This window comes from Chrysoperla carnea, chromosome 3, assembly GCF_905475395.1.
Source record: "Chrysoperla carnea chromosome 3, inChrCarn1.1, whole genome shotgun sequence".
Lineage (NCBI taxonomy): Eukaryota > Metazoa > Arthropoda > Insecta > Neuroptera > Chrysopidae > Chrysoperla > Chrysoperla carnea.
Window position 1 is genome coordinate 81,038,550 of NC_058339.1, and position 20,313 is coordinate 81,058,862.

At 29.9% G+C, this 20,313-nt stretch overlaps 1 protein-coding gene across 4 annotated transcripts; it reads right to left on the minus strand.

Moving 5' to 3' along the window:
• Positions 1-8,967: 8,967 nt before the first annotated feature.
• On the minus strand, positions 8,968-20,225 carry LOC123296620 (nuclear pore complex protein Nup153-like). 4 transcript variants are annotated; one of them, XM_044878169.1, is made up of 8 exons: positions 20,067-20,225; positions 16,886-17,543; positions 16,040-16,462; positions 14,214-15,059; positions 12,399-13,677; positions 11,585-12,311; positions 10,613-10,770; positions 8,968-10,189 (listed from the first exon to the last, which is right to left on the minus strand). In XM_044878169.1, exons 1-8 carry the CDS (start codon positions 20,133-20,135, stop codon positions 10,090-10,092), a joined length of 4,260 nt encoding a protein of 1,419 aa, XP_044734104.1. In that variant the 5' UTR covers positions 20,136-20,225; the 3' UTR covers positions 8,968-10,089. The 4 variants fall into 4 exon arrangements, with proteins under 4 accessions (XP_044734104.1, XP_044734103.1, XP_044734102.1 ...); XM_044878168.1 differs by having other exon boundaries at positions 11,585-12,301; positions 12,365-13,677; XM_044878167.1 differs by having other exon boundaries at positions 8,969-10,189; positions 11,585-13,677; positions 16,040-16,459.
• Between the last annotated feature and the right edge of the window lie 88 nt (positions 20,226-20,313).

The window sequence follows — 20,313 nt, forward strand, 5'->3', positions numbered from 1 at the left end:
TTTGAGAATGAGAAACTTGAAAAACGAAATGGTGCTAGTGTTGATCCAGAAAATTTAAAATAATTATTTGAACAATTGAGTTTCGAATGGATTTATTGGGAAAATAAAAATTACAAAGATCTTAAGAAGGAAGTGCGAGAATTTACGCATGATTCAAATGAAATATTAAACGAAGTTTACTCATGTTTTGTAATTGTTATGTCCCACGGAGGTCAGGGTAGTATCTCCGAAGACCCGGTTATTTATACGAAAGACAATAAAACAATTGAATTTAGGTACATTATAAATAGTTTTAGTAATTCAAATTTGTAAATTATTACAAGGTTAACCAAAAGTTTTAACTTTTCAAGTATGTCGAGGTTTCTTGAAGGATCTTGCACTTATTTCACGTGGAATTAATGCAGGTAACCAAATGAGTTTATTGAAATCAGATGTAGACATGCTTAATTGTTATGTAACTGGTCCAGGATACAGAAGTTTTCGTCATCCACCGAAGGGTGCTTGGTTTGTTCAATATTTTTGTGAGACATTTATGAAGTATGCTTTCAACACAGATGTGTTTAAACTTTTTTGTACCACTGCCAAAGTAATTAAAGAACGTACTGAAGATAATGCCCTACAAGTTGCCCATATTGTAACTATTTATTTTCGTCCATGTTATTTAAATCCGTTGCCGCACCATGAAAACAATTTGAATACATTCCAAGATGATACATACGACAATCAAATATTTGATTATTTCTTACCGCCGTACCCAATGTGCGGACTCAAGAGAGGTTTTGCACTTGTAATCAATATTATAGATTTTAATAATGACGAATCACGAAAATTTGAATCGATTTATTGGGAAAATCAAACTGGCAAAGATATTTTGAATAAATTAAGAGAATTTACGGATGATTCAAATACAAAGTTAAGTGAAGTTGATTGTTTTGTAATCATGATGTCCCATGGAAAACATCTGGGTAATACCCCAGAGGACATACACATTTATATTAGAACGCAACGACCGAAAACCGTACCTCGACCAGATAGGCGCCTTTTTTCCTGCTACCCTCTCTATTAAAGTTTCACGCCCTTATATATGTTCTTGATTTCCAGTAATTTCAAATTACTAATTTGTATGGCTGTCCATAATAGGTCAAATTATGTGATTATTGAAAGGAAAATAATGTTCACAGCGCGCTGGTAGTTAGGGTGCAATCTCAGGGGTACTATTAAAAAAAGTAGTTACAACGCGTAATTTTATTTACAGGCCAATTTTGTTAACTAATTATTTTCTAACCATTATTCCTGACATCGATTGCGTTAACTAATGTGGTATGCATGTTACTAAAACAACCGAATTTCTGTCTGGCAAATTATAATTACATTCTTTGATTCTAAAACTAGCTATACTAAAATTATTTGAAAGAGTTTTAACGGTGTTGGCAACGGCAAAACTGTTTGGCGTTGATACAATCATACTGCTAAACGGTCATGAAATATGCACTAGCAAACACTTATTAACTTACCCTACCTAACATGGACACTATACAAGGATACTCAACTCAAACGCAGAAGCGAAAATTGACATAATTTGTCAACGAAATAGCAGAAATTATAGCGCCGCTGGTATTCCTTTTGCACCGAAGTGTATTGTACGAACACATACGCATATGCGAACGAAATACTACATAAATACGTCATATTTTTAAAATCAAACTCGCGCCTTACTCTTCTTCCTCTTTCACGGTGCAAAAGTAACACAACTGCTATCTTTTTTTTGACAGATATTTGATTACATGGAATTGAATGTCCTTGCATAGTGTCCATGCTACCTAATTTCAATAAGAAAAGAAATATCAAAGTCCAGCCGACCTGAAATCAATTTGTTCATGTCGTTGTCTTATACTATAAAAACAATTTTAAGAAAAAGTAGACTTGGATATTAATAATATATTTATCAATAAAGAATTATAAGAAAAAGAATTCGATTATAATAAATATGTACAAGACACATGTAGCAGTCTAACTCCTCCAAAGAATTTAAAATCATTTTTAGGAACCACATGTCACACTTCCCTAAACATATTATCGCGCCTTTTATCACATTTGCATTCATACGCCATTTGCATTCGTTTTTTTACTTATAATAATAGTTTTTTTTTTAATTTTTGATAAAATAGTATAAATTTTTAATTTTACTATTATTATACATATTTTAAGGAACCGAAAAGGAGTGAGCCTGCCATTTGCACACATTTTTTTTTTGTTGGTTAGATTTTATATACTTATTCATTATAAGACCATATTTTACATCTATTTTAATTATTATCAAGGACAGGGTGTCTAGAATAAGGATAATGGAGATGAGAATACGTTTTACATTAGTTATTTCTTCTTTGTCCCAACATTCTTTGTCAGGGGAATATAGGCCACAGTTTAGAAGACGTATTAATTAAAGAGCATGTAAAATCATAGTCGCAAATATAAACGTTCTTCATTGCTTATTCGTTTTTTTTAAACTAAAGTAAAAATTATCGATTTTTATAATTAATTACTTTATGTATCAAGCTTGTGTATACAAAATCAGTCTCGAATTAAAATATAGACCCTCCACTAAACACCAATAAAAAGCAAACAAGAAAATTATTTCCCACGCAGTGTCGATCACTGATTCACCCGTGTGAACAAAATAACTATGATCGAATATGAGTTATTCTAGCGTCAACGACGATAAAAACCTCATGGTGACCACTGAAAAAGAAACACCCAGTACAGAAATATATTGCAACAAACCGCACATCAAATAAGTAATAGTTTAAAAAACGCATTTATTACTAGCTGGACTAAAAAGTAGAAAATAATTCTATAAGTTAAACAAAAAATTAGAGTGATTAAGGAAAAAATCATTTTCTCGTAAAAAGCGTGGGCTGCTAGTTATCAATTATTGTAAATATTTTATTGGCAGATATTGGTAAAAGTAAAGTTATTATAAAATATCTTAAAGAGCTCACGATTTTGTTCTTAATTACTCTATTTTTTTTTTTTTAAACTTATATTTTCTACTTTTTGGTTCAGATAGTAACAAAAGTGTGTTTTTTAAGTTTTTTTTTTTTTTTTTGTTTGTTAAACTATTATTAATTCTATACTTTTTAGTTCAGCTTGTTTTCAGAAATGGAAAAAATCGTTTATCTTGAAGATCTTGATTAGGATAATCGGGACAAAATTATTGTATTGTCATCGGTCCTTAATATCGGTCCGACGTTTTGAAGTGGGTGAATAACACTTTCAAAAATTCCGTTACATAGATACAAACTAATAAAAGCGTTTTAAAAACACTGGATTTTTATTATAACACTAAAAATAAAAATCATAGAAGAGTAAAGTACAAAATAGGAAGGGAGTCCTAGGAAGCTCTTTTTTTAAATCTACCACTAAACATTTTTATTTCACCAGCTACTACAAGTTACAGTAAATAAAAAAACCCTTCCCAATGATTTGGGAAGGTTTTTTTTTTAAAAGATCCCAATGATTTTCATTAATCAAAAAGTGGTCATGTAATAACTAATAGATAGAAAAATATGGCCAGTAGAAAAAAATTGGCCAAAATTTGGAATGAATAAGCATTTTATATCTAATATTTTATATTAAGTTTGTATATTTAAAAATTTATATAATGTATGCGCTGTTGGCCTGACCCATCAGAATATCACAGTGAGAGAGAAATGTGGCTGGCAAAGTTTTTGAGCGCACATTCAATTTTTTTTTTAAATTTATATTTTAAATTTTTCAACAATTTTTTTTATACAAAATCACAAATGTATTTCATCGTTACCCTTAAAATATTACATTTCTTATACACTAAAAATTAAAAAACGAAAATCTCAAACCTTATGGAAAAAGTCTCTAACGTCTAAATTGAAGTCTCTTTTAAATTTGTAATGTGCTTTAGTTTGAAATGATTTTTTCACCAAAAGTTACATTAGGCAAAATAGATTTCTAATAAATAAAAGTTTTAACTACTAGGCCTATGATTCGGTGACTTCCTCAAAATGAAGAATTTATTCATTTTGTATATAACGGTGTAAATTATATTTCGAATATTTTATTGAATACATGTACTTCGTTCACAGTGAAGGAAATTTTTGCTCGAGCCTCATACAATTTTATAGAGGGTGAAAAAATATATGTTGGAAATGGCAACGGATATCGATAAAGCGATGAAATCTAAGCAAAGTGTCATATAAGTATATTTCGAAAAGTCAATACTTTTCAAGCTATTGGCGATTCTCTTTCCGAGTATTTAACGTTATATAACTGAAAAATTGGTTTAAAAAAAAAATTCATTTATATACTTTTTAAAGTACTATAAAAAACCTTGAAAATGAAAAAAGTTTCAAGTTATTTGAAAAGAAAGTTTCACCTACCGTTTTTTTTATGTTTTATTCAGCACAAAAACTAATTAATTTACAATTTTTCGAATTTTTTTTTTTTGCATTTAAATTGCAATATTTTGAAAACTATATATCCGAAACTGTTAGAATTTTTTGAGCATGTTGTCAGTACCTAAATAAAGTAAATTAGAAAGCGACAAGCATTAATATTAGTTCCCGTGGTAAATTAATCAGTTTTTGTGCTGAATAAACATTAAAAAAACAGTACGAGAAAATTTCTTTTCATTAAAACTCGGAAAGTATTGACTTTACGAAATATAAATTACCCTTTTGGCTTAGATTTCATCGCTCTATCCATTCCCGTTACCATTTTCAACATATATTTTTTCACTCCCTATAAGAGGTGGTTACCATCCCCTGAACAAATACACCACTAGACATCATATAACTTCTGATCTAGAGGGTGAACAAATTTTAACCCCAAATTTTCATCGAAATCGATGTTACATGAAATAATTTAAAGGTTTAAGCCTCGTTTACTGTGCATTAACCAAATTTTGATGAATTATTGATATGATTTGTTTCAAATACACCACTCTTATTTATCACCAGACCTCTTGTCGAAAGCAAGAGGTTACAATTTAAGTAGTTTTTAATAATTTCACTTTCCCTTCATTTCTATGAGTGTAATATGATTGTCAAATTTAAATGTTAAAAGTTGTTTCAGCAAGTATTTCATATATTAACCATAATATACTTTCTAAAAAAATTTCAGTCCAATGGGTTGCTTTTGATCTAGCAGATCTCAAATTACAACATTAATAGAATTCGAGTATCCTTCATAAGATTCGAGAAACATTTTTTTTGTTTTGTTTTGATGAAATATATTTTTTTTCATATTATTTTAAATTTAAAATTCTACATTACCATTCCATGGATCAGACCATGATGATTTTAATCAGTGACGATGTATTTTAGTCAGATATTATTTACATATCATTTTTTACGTTTTATTATTAACAAAAAAAAACCCTATAAAACAATCCAGTCGAAAGGAGGTTGGTGATTTTTGGCTGTTTTTCTCCAATCCAATTTATAAGAACAAAAATTTATCGATTTCAATTATATTCTATATTTTTGGGATACGTTTTTAATTAAATACACTATTTTAACATCAAACTATCAGTAACCCCCCCCCCCCCCCTACCTACTAGATTCCACTTAAATTAAAATAAACAAAGTAAATAAAATACAGGATGTAGCTTTAGCCGCTTCGTCGTTTTACGTTCGTATTTTTAATTTATTCATTTTAAAACGCATTATCTTTTCTTAATTTCTTCATCGAGCTTGGGATCAGCTTCGTCGATAAAGATTAATTGATTAATAATAAAACGGAATAGAACTCCAAGTATAGTAAATTTAATTATTATTATTATATCATGTATGTAGTATGTATTGCATATACTATTCCAAAAAAATCAGTAGCTAAATTTGTAACTTTCTGCTACAGCCTTGAGAAAGGCTTTTTATAACTGTGTCACATTTAGAGAAATTTTTTTCAAAAGTATAAATCAAAATGGGTTTATTTAGATATGAGAATAACGAATCAAATATACCCACCTCCTTTTTTAATTTGAATGTCAATTTGTTAACATTCACAATTCACCATTCATGGTGTGAACGTTCTTTTACATTAAAATTCTTCACGTATAAATAAATCAATGTAATTGATTTAAAAATTAAAAATAACATAATTCTTTTTACATTATCAAACTTTTATAAGCAGACGTAAATAATTTTATCTCATCACTGATTATAATATTTTATACATATATATATATAATCACAGATGTCTATATTAAACCTAGATTGCTTATAACCAATGACCTAGATTGCTTTTTATAAATATTCTACAGGTTTTTCTATTTCATATTTCAACTGCTTTACTTGACAAAGCCCAACTCTATTTTTACTCCAGTGCACTTACGGATTGACCCAAAAGTTTTGACACTAGATTTTTTTTGTATTCATTCAATAGGGGGTTGTTTGAAGACCTTAAATCTTATTTTGCGTATTCGGGAAATTAACCTTTTCGCCGCCATCTTGAAAAATGACTTCTTTTACGTTTTGGCCTATATCTTGCCTTCTTTTCATTCAAATTTGATGATTTTGATGTCGTTGGACTGGCCTGCGTTTTATCTTCAAACCCTTTTAGATCAAAGTACCACTTAAATATTTTTCTTGGGATGAAATTTTGAACAGTACCTTGGAAAATATACCCCGAATCAACAAATAAACTCGATTTTTAAACAATTTGAGTTAAAATTACTTTAAGTACGGAATTTTTACCAATTTTTTAAAAGTACAAAGAGATAAAAATTTTATATTTGATATAACTCGTTGTGTAGTTATTTTGACATACAAAAATTCAAAAAACCAGATTCATTTGACGATCTATCGAGTATTTTCTATGGTTTCTAATCCTATATTATGAATTTTTCCCGCGATACCTCGACAAATACTCACAAATATATTAACAGTATGTTGTTTAAGTCTTATTTACCCTATATTGTACAAAAACAGAGATAGGTAAAAAATTGTTAAAAACAGATTTTTACAATTTATTATTAAATAGTTTTCAAGATTTTTTGTAACTACTTTCTCTGATGCAAGAACAAGGACGTGAAACTAGAGTGTTGAAGGTAGCAGGTAAAAAGGCTAGGTTTAGTCCTCGGCCGTTGCGTACTTTGTACTGAGCATCTGGCTGTATTTTGTTTTCAGTCTGAAAGTGATTGAATTGTCAACTACAATTGTTTTCCATATATCAATATTCATATCTCGATACTAAGCAATCTAAGTTTGGTATACGACATTTGTGAATATACTTGACTAAAATCTAGTATATTTTACTTATCTAAATAACATGTTTTTTTTTTCTCGAAAAAATAATATATATATTACTAAAAAATGAATTCTGAACGGACTACATAGTTCAGTAAACTAGGATTGTGCAATTTTTGTGAAACAGGAATTTCATTTTCTATTCGATTACGGAAGATAAAATAAAAAATGATTGTTAGTAAATTAGATTTTTAAACACGGCAACTGAGAATATCTGTTCAACTTCGAAAAAAGGGGAGACTGGCTAAACTGTTAATATTTAATGTATGATAATAATTCCAAGTAATAAAAAAAAGGATTTAACCGTAATAAAAACCTTCATTTTGAAAAGAAAAAATGATTATATAAAACATGATCCCCTAACCCTGAAGGTGAGGGTAAATTAAAAATTTTGCAAGTGTCACCTTTCCTTAATGAATATGAATAAATTTTAAATTCGGCATACAATCACAAATTTTGCAGGACCTCTGACAAGTTCTCTGCTATGAAAAGCCTCTACAGTTTTCAGGCGTTCTAACATTAATATTGTTCGCTATATTGGATTAGAAAAGAAATTCCTAATTTTTCTTCCTAGTTTACAGAACTAATTTACATGAAAATAAACATAAAATTTTTGAGATTTTTATTAAATTTATTTAAACTTCTATACAAAAAAAAAAAACAAAAATTGACAAAATATATATTTGTTGAGTCACTAAAATTGTAGTAAAACTCGAAAAACTTACCTTTGAAAATAACCTTTTTTTATGTTTTTGAGTGAATTTTAACAAATATTAACAACATTGAATAATTATCATTAATCTATATTAATTCTAAATAACGAAAAAATAAAATTATGTAGTTATTATAGAGGTATTCACTAAATTACTAAGAAAAATTATCCATTATTTTCCACTCAAATTATTCAAGGAGTGTTTTTACACACAATTCGGCACTAGTTTCCACTCAAAACTGTTTTTAAAACGTTTTTTCCTTATTATTTTTCTTTTTTAATTTATTTTAAGTGCCAATTAAAATTATTTTTTTAATAAATACATTATGAAAAACTTGTACAATTCACTTTTGCAAATTAATAAATTAGTTCTTTTTTGAAATTTGAAAGAGGCAAAATAAAATTTAAACTAAAAAAAGAAAAAAAGAATAGTATTAATTATTTACACCAGTTAATAAGGAAGTCAGGCGGACAAAAAGTTATATTAAGGTTTTTTTTTTTGTTAAAATGTTTCATTCAATCATTCTAAACTTTCATACTCTGAAGATTAAACTTCGTGGATCTTATTTCAAAAAAAAAAAAAAAAAAATTAAATAAATCTTTTTATGTATTTAAAAAAAGTTACATTCTGACGTATAAAGTCTGACAACACTGAAATGTTTGTTGACATTTTATGATAACATAAACAAAAAAATTTTTATTTTATGAAAAGTTCAATTGTGTTCAAAAAAATTATTTTATTATTGAATTATATTTAAATTTTAAAAAAAATTGCAATTGGGATTTTGAAAAAAAAAAATTTCATTTTTTTGACAAAAATATAAAGATCATATATAAGTTTTACAACAAAACGGTTTTTATTTTTAATTTTTTTAATGGTAATTTTAAAATTACAGGCATTTTTAAAAGAACTTTCCAAAAGAGAAACGAAAACGCCCGACAAAAAAATGTTCGTAATACAATGTTATGACGTAAAAATATTAATTGAATAGTACAGTTGAATAATACAATTCTTAATTTACATTATGACGTCACCGAAACTCATGTATGATATTTTCATTCTTGTCAAAAAAAAATTTGGTTCTAAATTCCAATAATATCATTATTTAATAAAATTAGTTTTTGACATGCCATATCTTCAACACATAGCAATGTTGCTAAACTAAACGTAAAATCAGGAATGTTTTGTAAATGGGTTCTTCTTTGTACAGTTATTTATGCTTGAGTTTGCCATTCAAAAAAATACAATAAACCGGTTTTTTGGAACGTTTGGCCTGTTTATTTCTAGATAAACATGAATCGGAACGGATTGCAGCCAGTGACTAAGTTTTAGTGTAACGACTAGAAAAAGAGAGTATCGCCAAGAGAGTTAGCATACCTTTCAACTTTTTCGAAAATTTACAGAGCAGGGAACTTTTTTTCAGACGACCTAAAAAATTTTTAACTACGCAGAAAGCTTAATTGATGAATAAAATTTATTTTGCCCGACACTCACCAAAGTAAAATTTAAAACTTAAAAATTCCAATTCGTTCTTTCATGTTTTGGACAAACTGAAGTTAGCATTTTTAATTTATTTATTTCCGTTTCTTAATTAATATTTATCAATTTAAACTTGCCGCACAATTACAAAATTTCCAAGAGAAATCTCAACTTAATGAGACAAAAATCTCACAAATTTTCAGCTGTTCTGATAAAACTCAAATACCATAGACCCATAATGTTTAGAATGACTAAATGAAACATACTTATTGATGAAAAAAACAACAAACCTAAGCGTAGTTTTTTGTGCGCCTAAATAAAATTTTAAGACTTTTATTAATTGGACTAATATTAATTATTTTAATACCTACACTTAAAAGTATTTTTTTACACAAAATTGAAAAGCCACATAGATATGACACACATACGCACACACACGATTTTTTTTTTTTAAATAAATGTGTGAACATTCCATTTTCCATGTTTTTTGATTTTCATTAATTTTCTTCTTTTTTTTACAAGAATAGGAAAAGCAAAATGTCGACTCTGCTTTAACAAGAATTGTTAACACACAAAACATACACTGGCAATTAATTTATAAATTATATATGAAATTATCACGGTACACCTCCACGTCTTCGCACTGCTTTTTTTATACGTCGTTGTGGATTCACTCCAGGTTGTTGCAATGAAGATGTCCCACTAGGTGGTTGCGCCCTATATTAAATTTTATAAAAAAAATTATAATTAAGATATTATCAACATTATCTTAATTCACATACAAATTTTCAATCCTCTAGCTTAATATGTAGACGCGCAAAAACCGCGATAAAACATTATATTTCGACGTAAAAAAGGGGCTGGAATAAACAATCGGCTTTTGCACATTTAAAAAATAACTTCCTACATTCCGAAGTTTTTTTTAACATGAAAATTGCCAACCTGAACTAAAATCAATCCCTTTATTTGCTATAAAAACAACCCAAAATAATTATAAAAAATATTGGTAAAAAAACGTAAAGGTTACGGATACGAATATCAATTTAGATATTCTTGGCTACAAATATTCAGTACATGACTAATATGTATATATATAAAATTAAAGTAACTATACAAAAATAAATACTTTTAAAGACTTACGTGAAAGATGGAGCGGATCCACTTGTGAAGTTAAATACGGGTTTTGTGTTCGGATTAAAAGTAGGTATGCTAGGTGCAGCTGGAGCTGTTTGTTGACTGCTACCAAATCCACCAAAATTATTTGCAGTGGTACCTTTTCCAAATTGGTTGGTTTGAGCCTAATTATAATTAAACAATTAAATTTAATTGTTAATTGACAATTTTTTTTATTTAAAAAGAGGGCAGCAATCAAGATTCATTTTTCAAAATACCCCTGCTTGTTCCCGTATAATTCATTCATTCTAGTAATTTTTACGATTTTCCTTACATCTAGTTTTTGTGATTTCAGACTTAACGGCAAAACAATTCAAACAATAAATTTGATCTTTTTTTATTTTTTTAAAGAGTAATTAGGACCTAAGTGTCACTAAAATCTAGTTTATTGGTCTACCAGATATTTTCTAAAAAATGGTTGAAGATCAATTCTAGGAACCAACAAAAAGTAATCAGACAAGAATAGCAACTAACTTTTTAATTTGGATTTTGATAAAATTCATTATATAAAGTATTTTGGACTCAAAAACTACAAAAATTGAGTACTTTGATGATTCAAGTATCTTGTAACATCGAAAAAATCTTCATCGTCTAAGGTAATTAAAGCCCGAAAAAAAAGAATAATAAAACTTTATTATTAAATAGTTTCTAAAATTGTTTTTATATTTTTTAGATTCTCCTAATGAATTCCATAACAATTTTCGAATTTCTACGTTTCTATTACTTTTTCTGATAAAACCCGATTTGAGGTAATTCTGTATAGCTTATTATTACCAACCAATCCAAATATATTTCTCCTTAAGCCTAGAGGCTCACCTAGCAGGAGAAAGAATAAATTACAAATCATTATGAACGTCTTTTAGACAGAAAAACAAGTAATCGAAATTCGTATTCACGATTTTAAAAAATTGTATTCATGAAAAAGGTATAATAACATACCTGATTAGAGGTACCAAATGAAAATACTGGAGCTTGTGGTTGATTAGCTGTAGCTCCAAATTGAAATGCTGGTGTGGACGTCGCATTCGTTGAAGAACCAAATACTGGAGCTGCAGCTCCAAAAGATGGATTCGTAGGAATATTTTGCACTGTCGATTGTTGTGATGCCACTCCAAATGTGTTACTTGTATTCGACAGATTTGAACCAAATGTTGGTACAATTGGTTTTGATGAAGTATCATTAGAATTGAATCCCGTTCCAAAGTTTGGGGTATTACCTGAATTGAATGAGAAAGCAGGAACTTTGGCCGCTGTGGCCGAAGATTCCGTGCTACCAAAGGTAAACGCTACTGCTGCTGGTTTATTTTCAGGCAGTTTGTCACCAAACGTAAATGTTGATGACGGTAAACTATTGTTACCAAATGTTGGTATTGTTGTCGATGCGGTACTACCAAATGTAGGAGTTGCTGAAGTATTACCAAATGCGGGTGACGTTATAGTTGACGTATTACCAAATGTGAGTGAAGTTGTAGTTGTTGTATTACCAAATCCGATTGAAGCCGTCGTTGTTGTATTAACAAAACCGGTTGAAGGTGTAGTTGTTGCATTACCAAATGCAGATGAAGCTGTACTTGTATTACTAAATGCAGGCGGAGCTGTGGTTGTTGTATTACCAAATGCGGATGATGTTGTAGTTGTATTACCAAATGCAAGTGAGGAGCCAGTTTGATTACCAAATGCGGATGAAGTGGAGGTTGATGTATTACCAAACGTGGATGATGTTGCAGATGGTGTATTACCAAATGTAAGTGAAGTTGCAGTTGTTGTATTACCAAATGTAGTTGAAGTTACAGTTTTCATATTACCAAATACTGGTGATGTTACAGTCGTCGTGCTGCCAAATGCGGGTGAAGTTACATTTGTCGTACCAAATGTCAAACTAGTTGATGTTGAATTACTATTACCAGCTGAAGTTGATGATGTCGCACTATTTCCAAAACTAGGTGTAGTTGAACTAGTAGTAGTAGCTTTCAAACCAAATGAGAGCGTACTTGTTGTAACATTAGTTACACTACCAAATGTTGCATTAGGTTTAGAAACATTACCAAATGATGAATTTGGTGATTTACCAAATGTAGGTATAGAACTATTCCCATACGATGATGTTGTTTCAGTAGTAAAGCCACTAGAAGATTTATTCTCAGTGTTCGGAGAACTGTGCGTTGATCCAAAAGTAACCGTTGAATTTTTGGCAAAATTTACTGTTATAGTTGTAGCTGAACTACATGTAACCGAACTGTTCGCCTTAAATAATCCAAATTCATTTGATTTAACAGAATTCATTTGATTATTATCAGAATCACTAGTTTTCGAATCGGGTTTAATACCAAATGAAAACTCTGGTTTACTTTCTGTACTAGCAGTTTGTGGACTTGTAGATTTTAAACCAAATGTAAAACCAGGTGTTTTAACATTTGACGTAGCTGCTGATGAATCAACTTTATCAATACCAAATTTAAATGGTGTTGATGTTGGTAAAGTGATTCCACCCTTTTGCGATGGAAGACCGCCGGATTTTGGTGTTTCGCAGCATACACAAGATAATTTATCATTTGTATTTCGTACCATACAAGCTGAACATTCCCATTCATCAGATTTTTTTAAACCAACATCTTTTTTCTCAGTATTACCAAACACAAAACCACTAGAAGGAGTACTACTCGATGTGGTTGTCGTTTTAACATCCGCTTGATCGATACCAAATTTGAATGGTGTTGATGTTGGTAAAACAATCGATTTAATTTGGGTGGTTTTTTGCCCTGGTTTCGGTGCTTCACAACAGGCACACGTTAATTTACCATCTGGATTACGTACCATACAACTAGGACACTCCCATTCGTTAACTTTTTTCGTAAATGCTGTACCAAATGTATTTTTCGGAGTTTCAGAAGGTTTTTGTGTGGTACACGCAACACACTTGCTTTGATCATTTTTATTACGTACCAAACAGGTTGTGCACTCCCATGTATCTGTCGATGCCTTAAATTTCACCCCAAAACCACTTGATTGAGTTGTTTGAGTTTGACTGGCACCTAACCGAAAGAAAAATAATTAAATAAGTATACATTTTTTGAAAAGAAGTTTAACAGGTCATAAATAATTAAAGTTTTTACTCGTACGTAATTCCAATGTTTTTTTATAGTTTTAAGGTATTTCAGATGCTACGGGGAGGGATGAATGCATTGTTTTAAATAAAAATAATTTATATTTTAAAATAAGATGTAATATACATGCCATTAATTTTTTTTTGTAATAAATGTTTAACTACCAATAAATTTAATTAACATACATAATGAAAATTTTTTTTTATTTAATTATGTTCCGGAACAAATAACAATTCTTTTTTATTATACATACAATTTTAATTGTTGAAAGGCACACATTATATTTTGATTTTCAATTAGCTTCGATGATTTATGAATTTCTCATCTACCTTAAGGTGGTACAGCAGTATCTAGGTTCATAGTTAATTGCTATTGCTATACTAAAGTTAAACATCGAAAAATCAACTTTAATTATTTAAAAATGTAATTTTTTTCTGAATAAAATTTTGAACCTATCGACTTACCTGGTTTTAAAGCTGTACACGCCACACATCGTTCATCCGCATTGTTATTCCGTACTAAGCATGTATTACATTCCCATTTGTTATCTGCCGTTGTTTTACGCTCAATTTTTGATGTTGTATTCGTTTGTACACGCTGTACTCCGCATGCTATACATTTGGTAGCATCCAACTGATTTCGTATCATACATGAATCACATTCCCATGTATTCGATGATGGTTTAAACTTATCCAGTGATTGATCATCTTGTTTTGTTTTCGAATCTTTCAGGTAATTATCGTTAATTGGTTTACGTGTTTTTAACACGTAATTTTCGGTACTAGGATATTTGAAATTTTCGTTACTGTCTATCGTCGTATCTTTGACATTTGTTGGTTGACTAAATTTAAAATTATTTATAGATCTTAATGTTTTTGCGCATGTATCAATCGTTGTTTGCGCATCTATTGCCTTTGGCGGTGCAAATTTGAATGTATGTGAATCAGTTAGTATTTTCGATATTGTATTCTTGATAGTAAAAGGTTTTGATAATTTCTTTTCTTCAACATTTTGTTTTGTATAATTTGTTCCTACCCCGGATGGTGGAGGTGGTTGTGCCATTAATTCAAACTTTGGTAAGGTCGTTATCGGTAATGAAATTGGCGGTGGAAGTGGAGTGCTATTGTTGTTAGTGTTATTATGACTTTGTAATACGTTTCGGGTATCATTTTTACGAACTACAAATTTGTCACGCCGTTGAATTTGTAAAATGTCGGGTATTGTTGGTATTGTTAATTCTTTTGTAGGTATTCGTGATTTTGGTGTCTCGTCACGAGAATATGGTGTTCGTTTTCTTTCTTCACCCTTTTCTGTAAAAATGTACCAAAATAAATAAAGAATGATAATGGAGGAATGATTTTATCTTCTTAAGTAAAACTAAATTTTAATATATCGTGGTTTCAGTTAAATCGAAATCTATCAAAAAAAGAGGACACACAAAAAATAATTTGGTTTGAATCTCATTAATTACGGGTGTTGGTAACCTTTAATCTTTTTTCTTCCTTTAACATTTTTTTGAGTTTTCGATTGAAATTTGTCTTTAAACTTAGTATATCCAAGAGTTAAAAAAATGACAATTTGGGTGGTGGAAATAGCTTTAACATTTTAAGGCGAATCTATTAATCAGAAGCGAAAAATATGCCAAAGGAGAAAAAAATTAATTATTGTTATGGGATGGGAAACACATCATAGGGTCTATTGTGACACCCATCCTAGGCCACTACTCCGTGAACCATTTGGAAAAAAACAGCAGGAGTGTTTTGACGTCAACGATCGGAGAGGCCGTCAAAGAAAGGCTGGCTCAAGTGGGTCCATCTCGTCAAGGCAAGAACTGAGCAGTGATTCTTGAATTTAAATTACAATTTGTTTTTGTTTCGGGTAGGTTATTAAAAACTTATCTAATAAAACAAAGCCATGCATGTTTTTCTTGCGCTGTTTGACAAAGATAATACATATTTGGTATTATTCTACTTGCTAATGTTTTTGTTAAAATGCCCGAAATAAAAAAGAATCGGTAAAAAAATTTACTGTTCGGGTTTATTTTAAATATTTTGTCAAATTCACTGCATTCAAGAGACGAGACTTTACGCGCCTTTTCTTAATATTCCTGTCACTGCCCTCGAAACTAAAATTTATAGAACGTATCCAATTTTTCACGTAAAACAAACATTTATCGAAACAGCTGACCTCATCTATTAAATTTAAAATGGCTGGCTATCTCTAACAGAAGACGAAGATGAGAGAACAGATTTATTTTATTAATATATATGAATTTGTAAAGAATCCTTACTTTGTAATTTTTTTGATGAAATATTTAAACGTGGAATTTTTCTAGCATCTCCAATAGGTGTATTAAAATGTTCTAAAGCATCTAAAATTCGTCGTGCCGTTTGACTCATACTAGCTGAATTATTATTTTTCATAACACTTTCATTTGTTGGTTTTATTTGTATCGGACTATTACGTGCTGGTGGTGTGCTGGAATCTTTTTGTCTACGATATGCAGCCGCTCCACCAAACATTGTTCGTCCAGCATAAAATGGTGAATTTGATATACGTTCAGTTGTTAATGTATTATCAATTAAACTTGACGAACCGAAACTGGAAGAGTTGAATGATGGTCGACGTGACGATAGTGAACTATTTAAGCGTGGACTATATGAACGATCCGAAAATAAACTTCGTGTCGATGTTGATAAGTTTCCAAGTGCTGCTATAAAATAATAATAAAATTTTACGTTAAAAAATGTTTAAATTTCAGTTCAAGTTAGTACTCATGCCCAAGGTCTCGGCGGGGGATTTCAAAATTGTTTACTAATTCTAGCAAGATCGTTCACTATTTACTCGAATGTGGCCATTATGACACACCCTGTTATATAGGCAATAATCTGCATGACTATGGATATGTTTTTAAGAGTGCCGGCAAATTTTTAAAATTGGTGAACATACAAGTTTTTCAAACCCCTTAAAAGAGAAATTTTACAGATATGTAAATGTTTGTAGTTAGGCACGACCTTGACAACACCCTATTAAATTTTCAAAAGTTCGGAAATGACTGTCATTTACCATGCCCGGTAAGAAATCTGTTACTGGCACCTTTTGATTTGAAATTCGAATTACTAAAAATCATACTTACTTAAATTATTAGTGATATTTTTATCAATAAATTTATTACTAGATTGTGTTCTTTTCGAGCTAATAGAACAATTATCTGTGTTAACATCATTTTCAGATGGTGGTGTAATTAAAGGCGGTTTATCCGCTAATGTTTGTGTATGTTTATGTGCCATCGATGAGCAACCACTTGTTGATCCACCGCTATCAGTTTTCTTTTCTCCATTTAATTTTTCTGGTGTTTTACTTGGTGTTAAAAGTATTCGATCTGTTGCATTGTTTACTAGTTGATTTGTCTGCAATCCGGATGGACCAGGTATCGCGATATCATCATCCAATGATGATTTATCACGTGAAAAATTTATTTGTGATGATACTTCTGGTTTTGTATAATATGTTGTCTGTCGAAATGATTGTCTCGGTCGAATATTATTTAATTGTAAATCGGTATTTTGTGGTTGATATTTATTCAGTGATCCATTAAGTATGTTGGATGAATTTAAATTTGTTGATTCATTTAATTCATTGTCGGGTAGTTTAACACGTTTTGTTGGCGGTTGTTCCAATATAAATGATTCATCATCTGAATCGGAATCACGACGACGTGACACTGATGGACTTTTACCAAACCATTTCGATAATGTTGTGGGAATTAATGATTTCACTTTATTCACAATTGACTAAAACAAAAAACAAAAAAAATTGAATTTATGTATTTTTTAACAGGATGGTACTTCAATATCGTTATTTATCCAGAAAAATAGGCCGTTATCCTGATCTAAGTCATATTAATTAAGATTCATTAAAAATACAACTACTATAAATTTCGATTTACCACTATGTAACTTATCATACTTTTCTCTGGTTTTTAGTTTATTTGACTGTTAGATAAATATATATACGTGCGCCTTTATGTATCTGTAGGAAAGCATTGAGTCTACTCACTTAGTAGTAGATCGTGGAGCTATCCGGATAAAGTTGGGAAACTCTAGATATCTCTCAAAAAGCCTAAAATTAACCTTTTGTTAGATCGAAAACGATCCCATTGTAAGGATGATCATATGTCAAAAGCATATAAATTATACGTCCCTTTAACAGCGGCCGAGGGCGAACATCTATGCCATCCATAATAAATATGCGTTGATGTTTAAGCTGAAGTTTATGTCATATATAAATATGCAACTTAAAACCCTCAGCGGGACCACAAGATTAAAACTCTATTAGATAGTCAGGCTGCGCTCAAAGCACTAAATTCGAGGTAGATATCGAGGTAGATATAACGTCATTATTGGATGGGTGTCCGAACACTCATTAATCCATGGGAACGAAAAGACTGACAAATTAGCAAAATGAGTGCATGTTCAAACAGTCCAGAACAATTTCTTGAGATACCAAAAAGCACAATCCGCATTTGGGCAAACATTCAAGGCCAAAATCATACAAAAACTCTTATGCCAAGACCTTATACAAAAGGCTTTTAATGGAAAATTGAGATTTCTCTGTAATTTTGTTTTAAAGAGGAGGAAACTGGAATTCATATTCTGTGTGATTTATTTTTAATGGACTGATCTCCACTCAAGTGGAATAAATGAAGTATCGCCCAAGAAAATCCTAAACTTTATTAAAAATGGCGGGGCTTCTGCAGCACCTTTGAAGCAAGATACCTTCTAAAAATAGATCAAACTGGTCGCTGTATGATAGATCTAATATTCATTTTTTTCAAGACATGGATTTTTTTTTAAATCCAATGACGATGTCAAAGAATCTGGCGCGTTCAGAACATTAAACAATCTGAGAAGTTTATAACAACATTTCCCCGATTAATGTTAGTCAAATTGAAATTCGTATAACGATCAAAGTTATAGTAAATCAAATTTACTTAGGATTCCATCTGAAAGATTCAAGAAGTCGGGAGATAACCAGAAAGTCAGGAGATAGTAAAATTGGTCTAATTATATCACCGAATCATAACACTGTACGATATTTTTGTTGTTTTCCCTTCATTAACTAAACTCTGGATGATTTATATTGATATCGGGAGAAACTACTCGGTTTCGGAATCCTAAATTTAACTTATGATTGATCTTATTAACAACAACTTCTCATTATCGAAAATGAAGAGGTTAGGTAAATTTGTTTATTTAAGAAAAATTTTTGCTCAAGTCTATAGCTCTGGATAGTTTTAATATGCAACGATACCTCAAGTAAACCCTTACGATTGGTGATTTTCAGAAATGTTGAAGGCGTGTTATCACTTCCATACAACATTTTTACAATAATCAGTGAATCAAACACGCTTAAAAACAATTGACTGAGTTAGTTGTTGAAATGCCCTGTATAGACAGTGTCGATTATCAGTGTTTGCATTATTTTTCATAAATCTGATAAGTGAAAAATACTATATTTACATCAACAAAGTAGCTTCTAAATTTAATGATATGAATTATGTTAAAACAATGAAATTTTTTAAGTAAAAGATACTAATTGTAGATCGTTAATTGCAATATTAGACCCTAATTGACAGCGCGGTGTTGAACACATAAGATTAGTGAGCAACATACTAGTATAATAATTTTATTAATTGCTTCCATTAAAATAACAAATTCGAGTTTAGGACGCTTCACTTTAAAATACTTATATATTAGTCAAAAATTCTTAGTAGGTAATGAATGAAAGCAAACTTTTGAGATAGAACTTATATACATTAAGAAACATTTAAAAATCCAAAAGCTTGAATCAGTTAAAGATAATAAACGCAAAGCTGCCGAAATTAATCCAGCTCACATTAAAAAAAACTAGCTCCATTATAAATATTCTGAATTTTGCAATTTAACAAGTATTATTACACTATCAAATATTATTTATTTAATAAAAAAAATTGAATTTTCATAAAAACAAAAAGTCATCATTTCAAAGCAAAAACTATCGCATATTCATTTCAAAATAAAAATAAATTTATTATAAAATGATTCGAGAAATTATGAAATGTTAAGTGTCAAATTATTGGCTATTTTAAAAATAGCTTGATATTTACAAATACAAATAATCACAAAAACTCAATAAAAACAACAAAATTTCAAATAAACAGCTCAAGTTAAATCACAACAAATAACATACAAATAAAACTTTAATTTTTTTATAAAAATGATCGTGTGAGAGCTTATTTTAGTGGTGCTTACGCGCCAAGCTTACTTGATACATACATTATTCAGGTCAGACGAATTCGATGATACTAATTCATTATTTTCATTTAAATCATCTTCTTTAGCCATTATTATAAATTAGTTACAACACTTATTTACACATTTAAATTTTGGTAATTTTAAATCCAAACATTTGTTCCTGACAACTTTCACTATAAGAAATCCATGAAAATGGCCGTCTAGGAACGTGTGTTCAAAATATCACGTTGTTGTTACCAACATAAAATATTTCCATACGATATTTTAC

What these genes read in the sequence shown, in the direction of transcription:
- LOC123296620 (XM_044878166.1), bottom strand. Translation starts at nt 20,135, where the DNA reads ATGGCTAAAGAAGATGATTTAAATGAAAATAATGAATTAGTATCATCG. An exon ending in AAATATCACTAATAATTTAA is followed by an intron (nt 16,463 to 16,885) that starts GTAAGTATGATT and finishes ATTATTTTATAG; the next exon opens with CAGCACTTGGAAACTTATCA. An exon ending in CATTTGGTACCTCTAATCAG is followed by an intron (nt 10,771 to 11,584) that starts GTATGTTATTAT and finishes AATTATAATTAG; the next exon opens with GCTCAAACCAACCAATTTGG.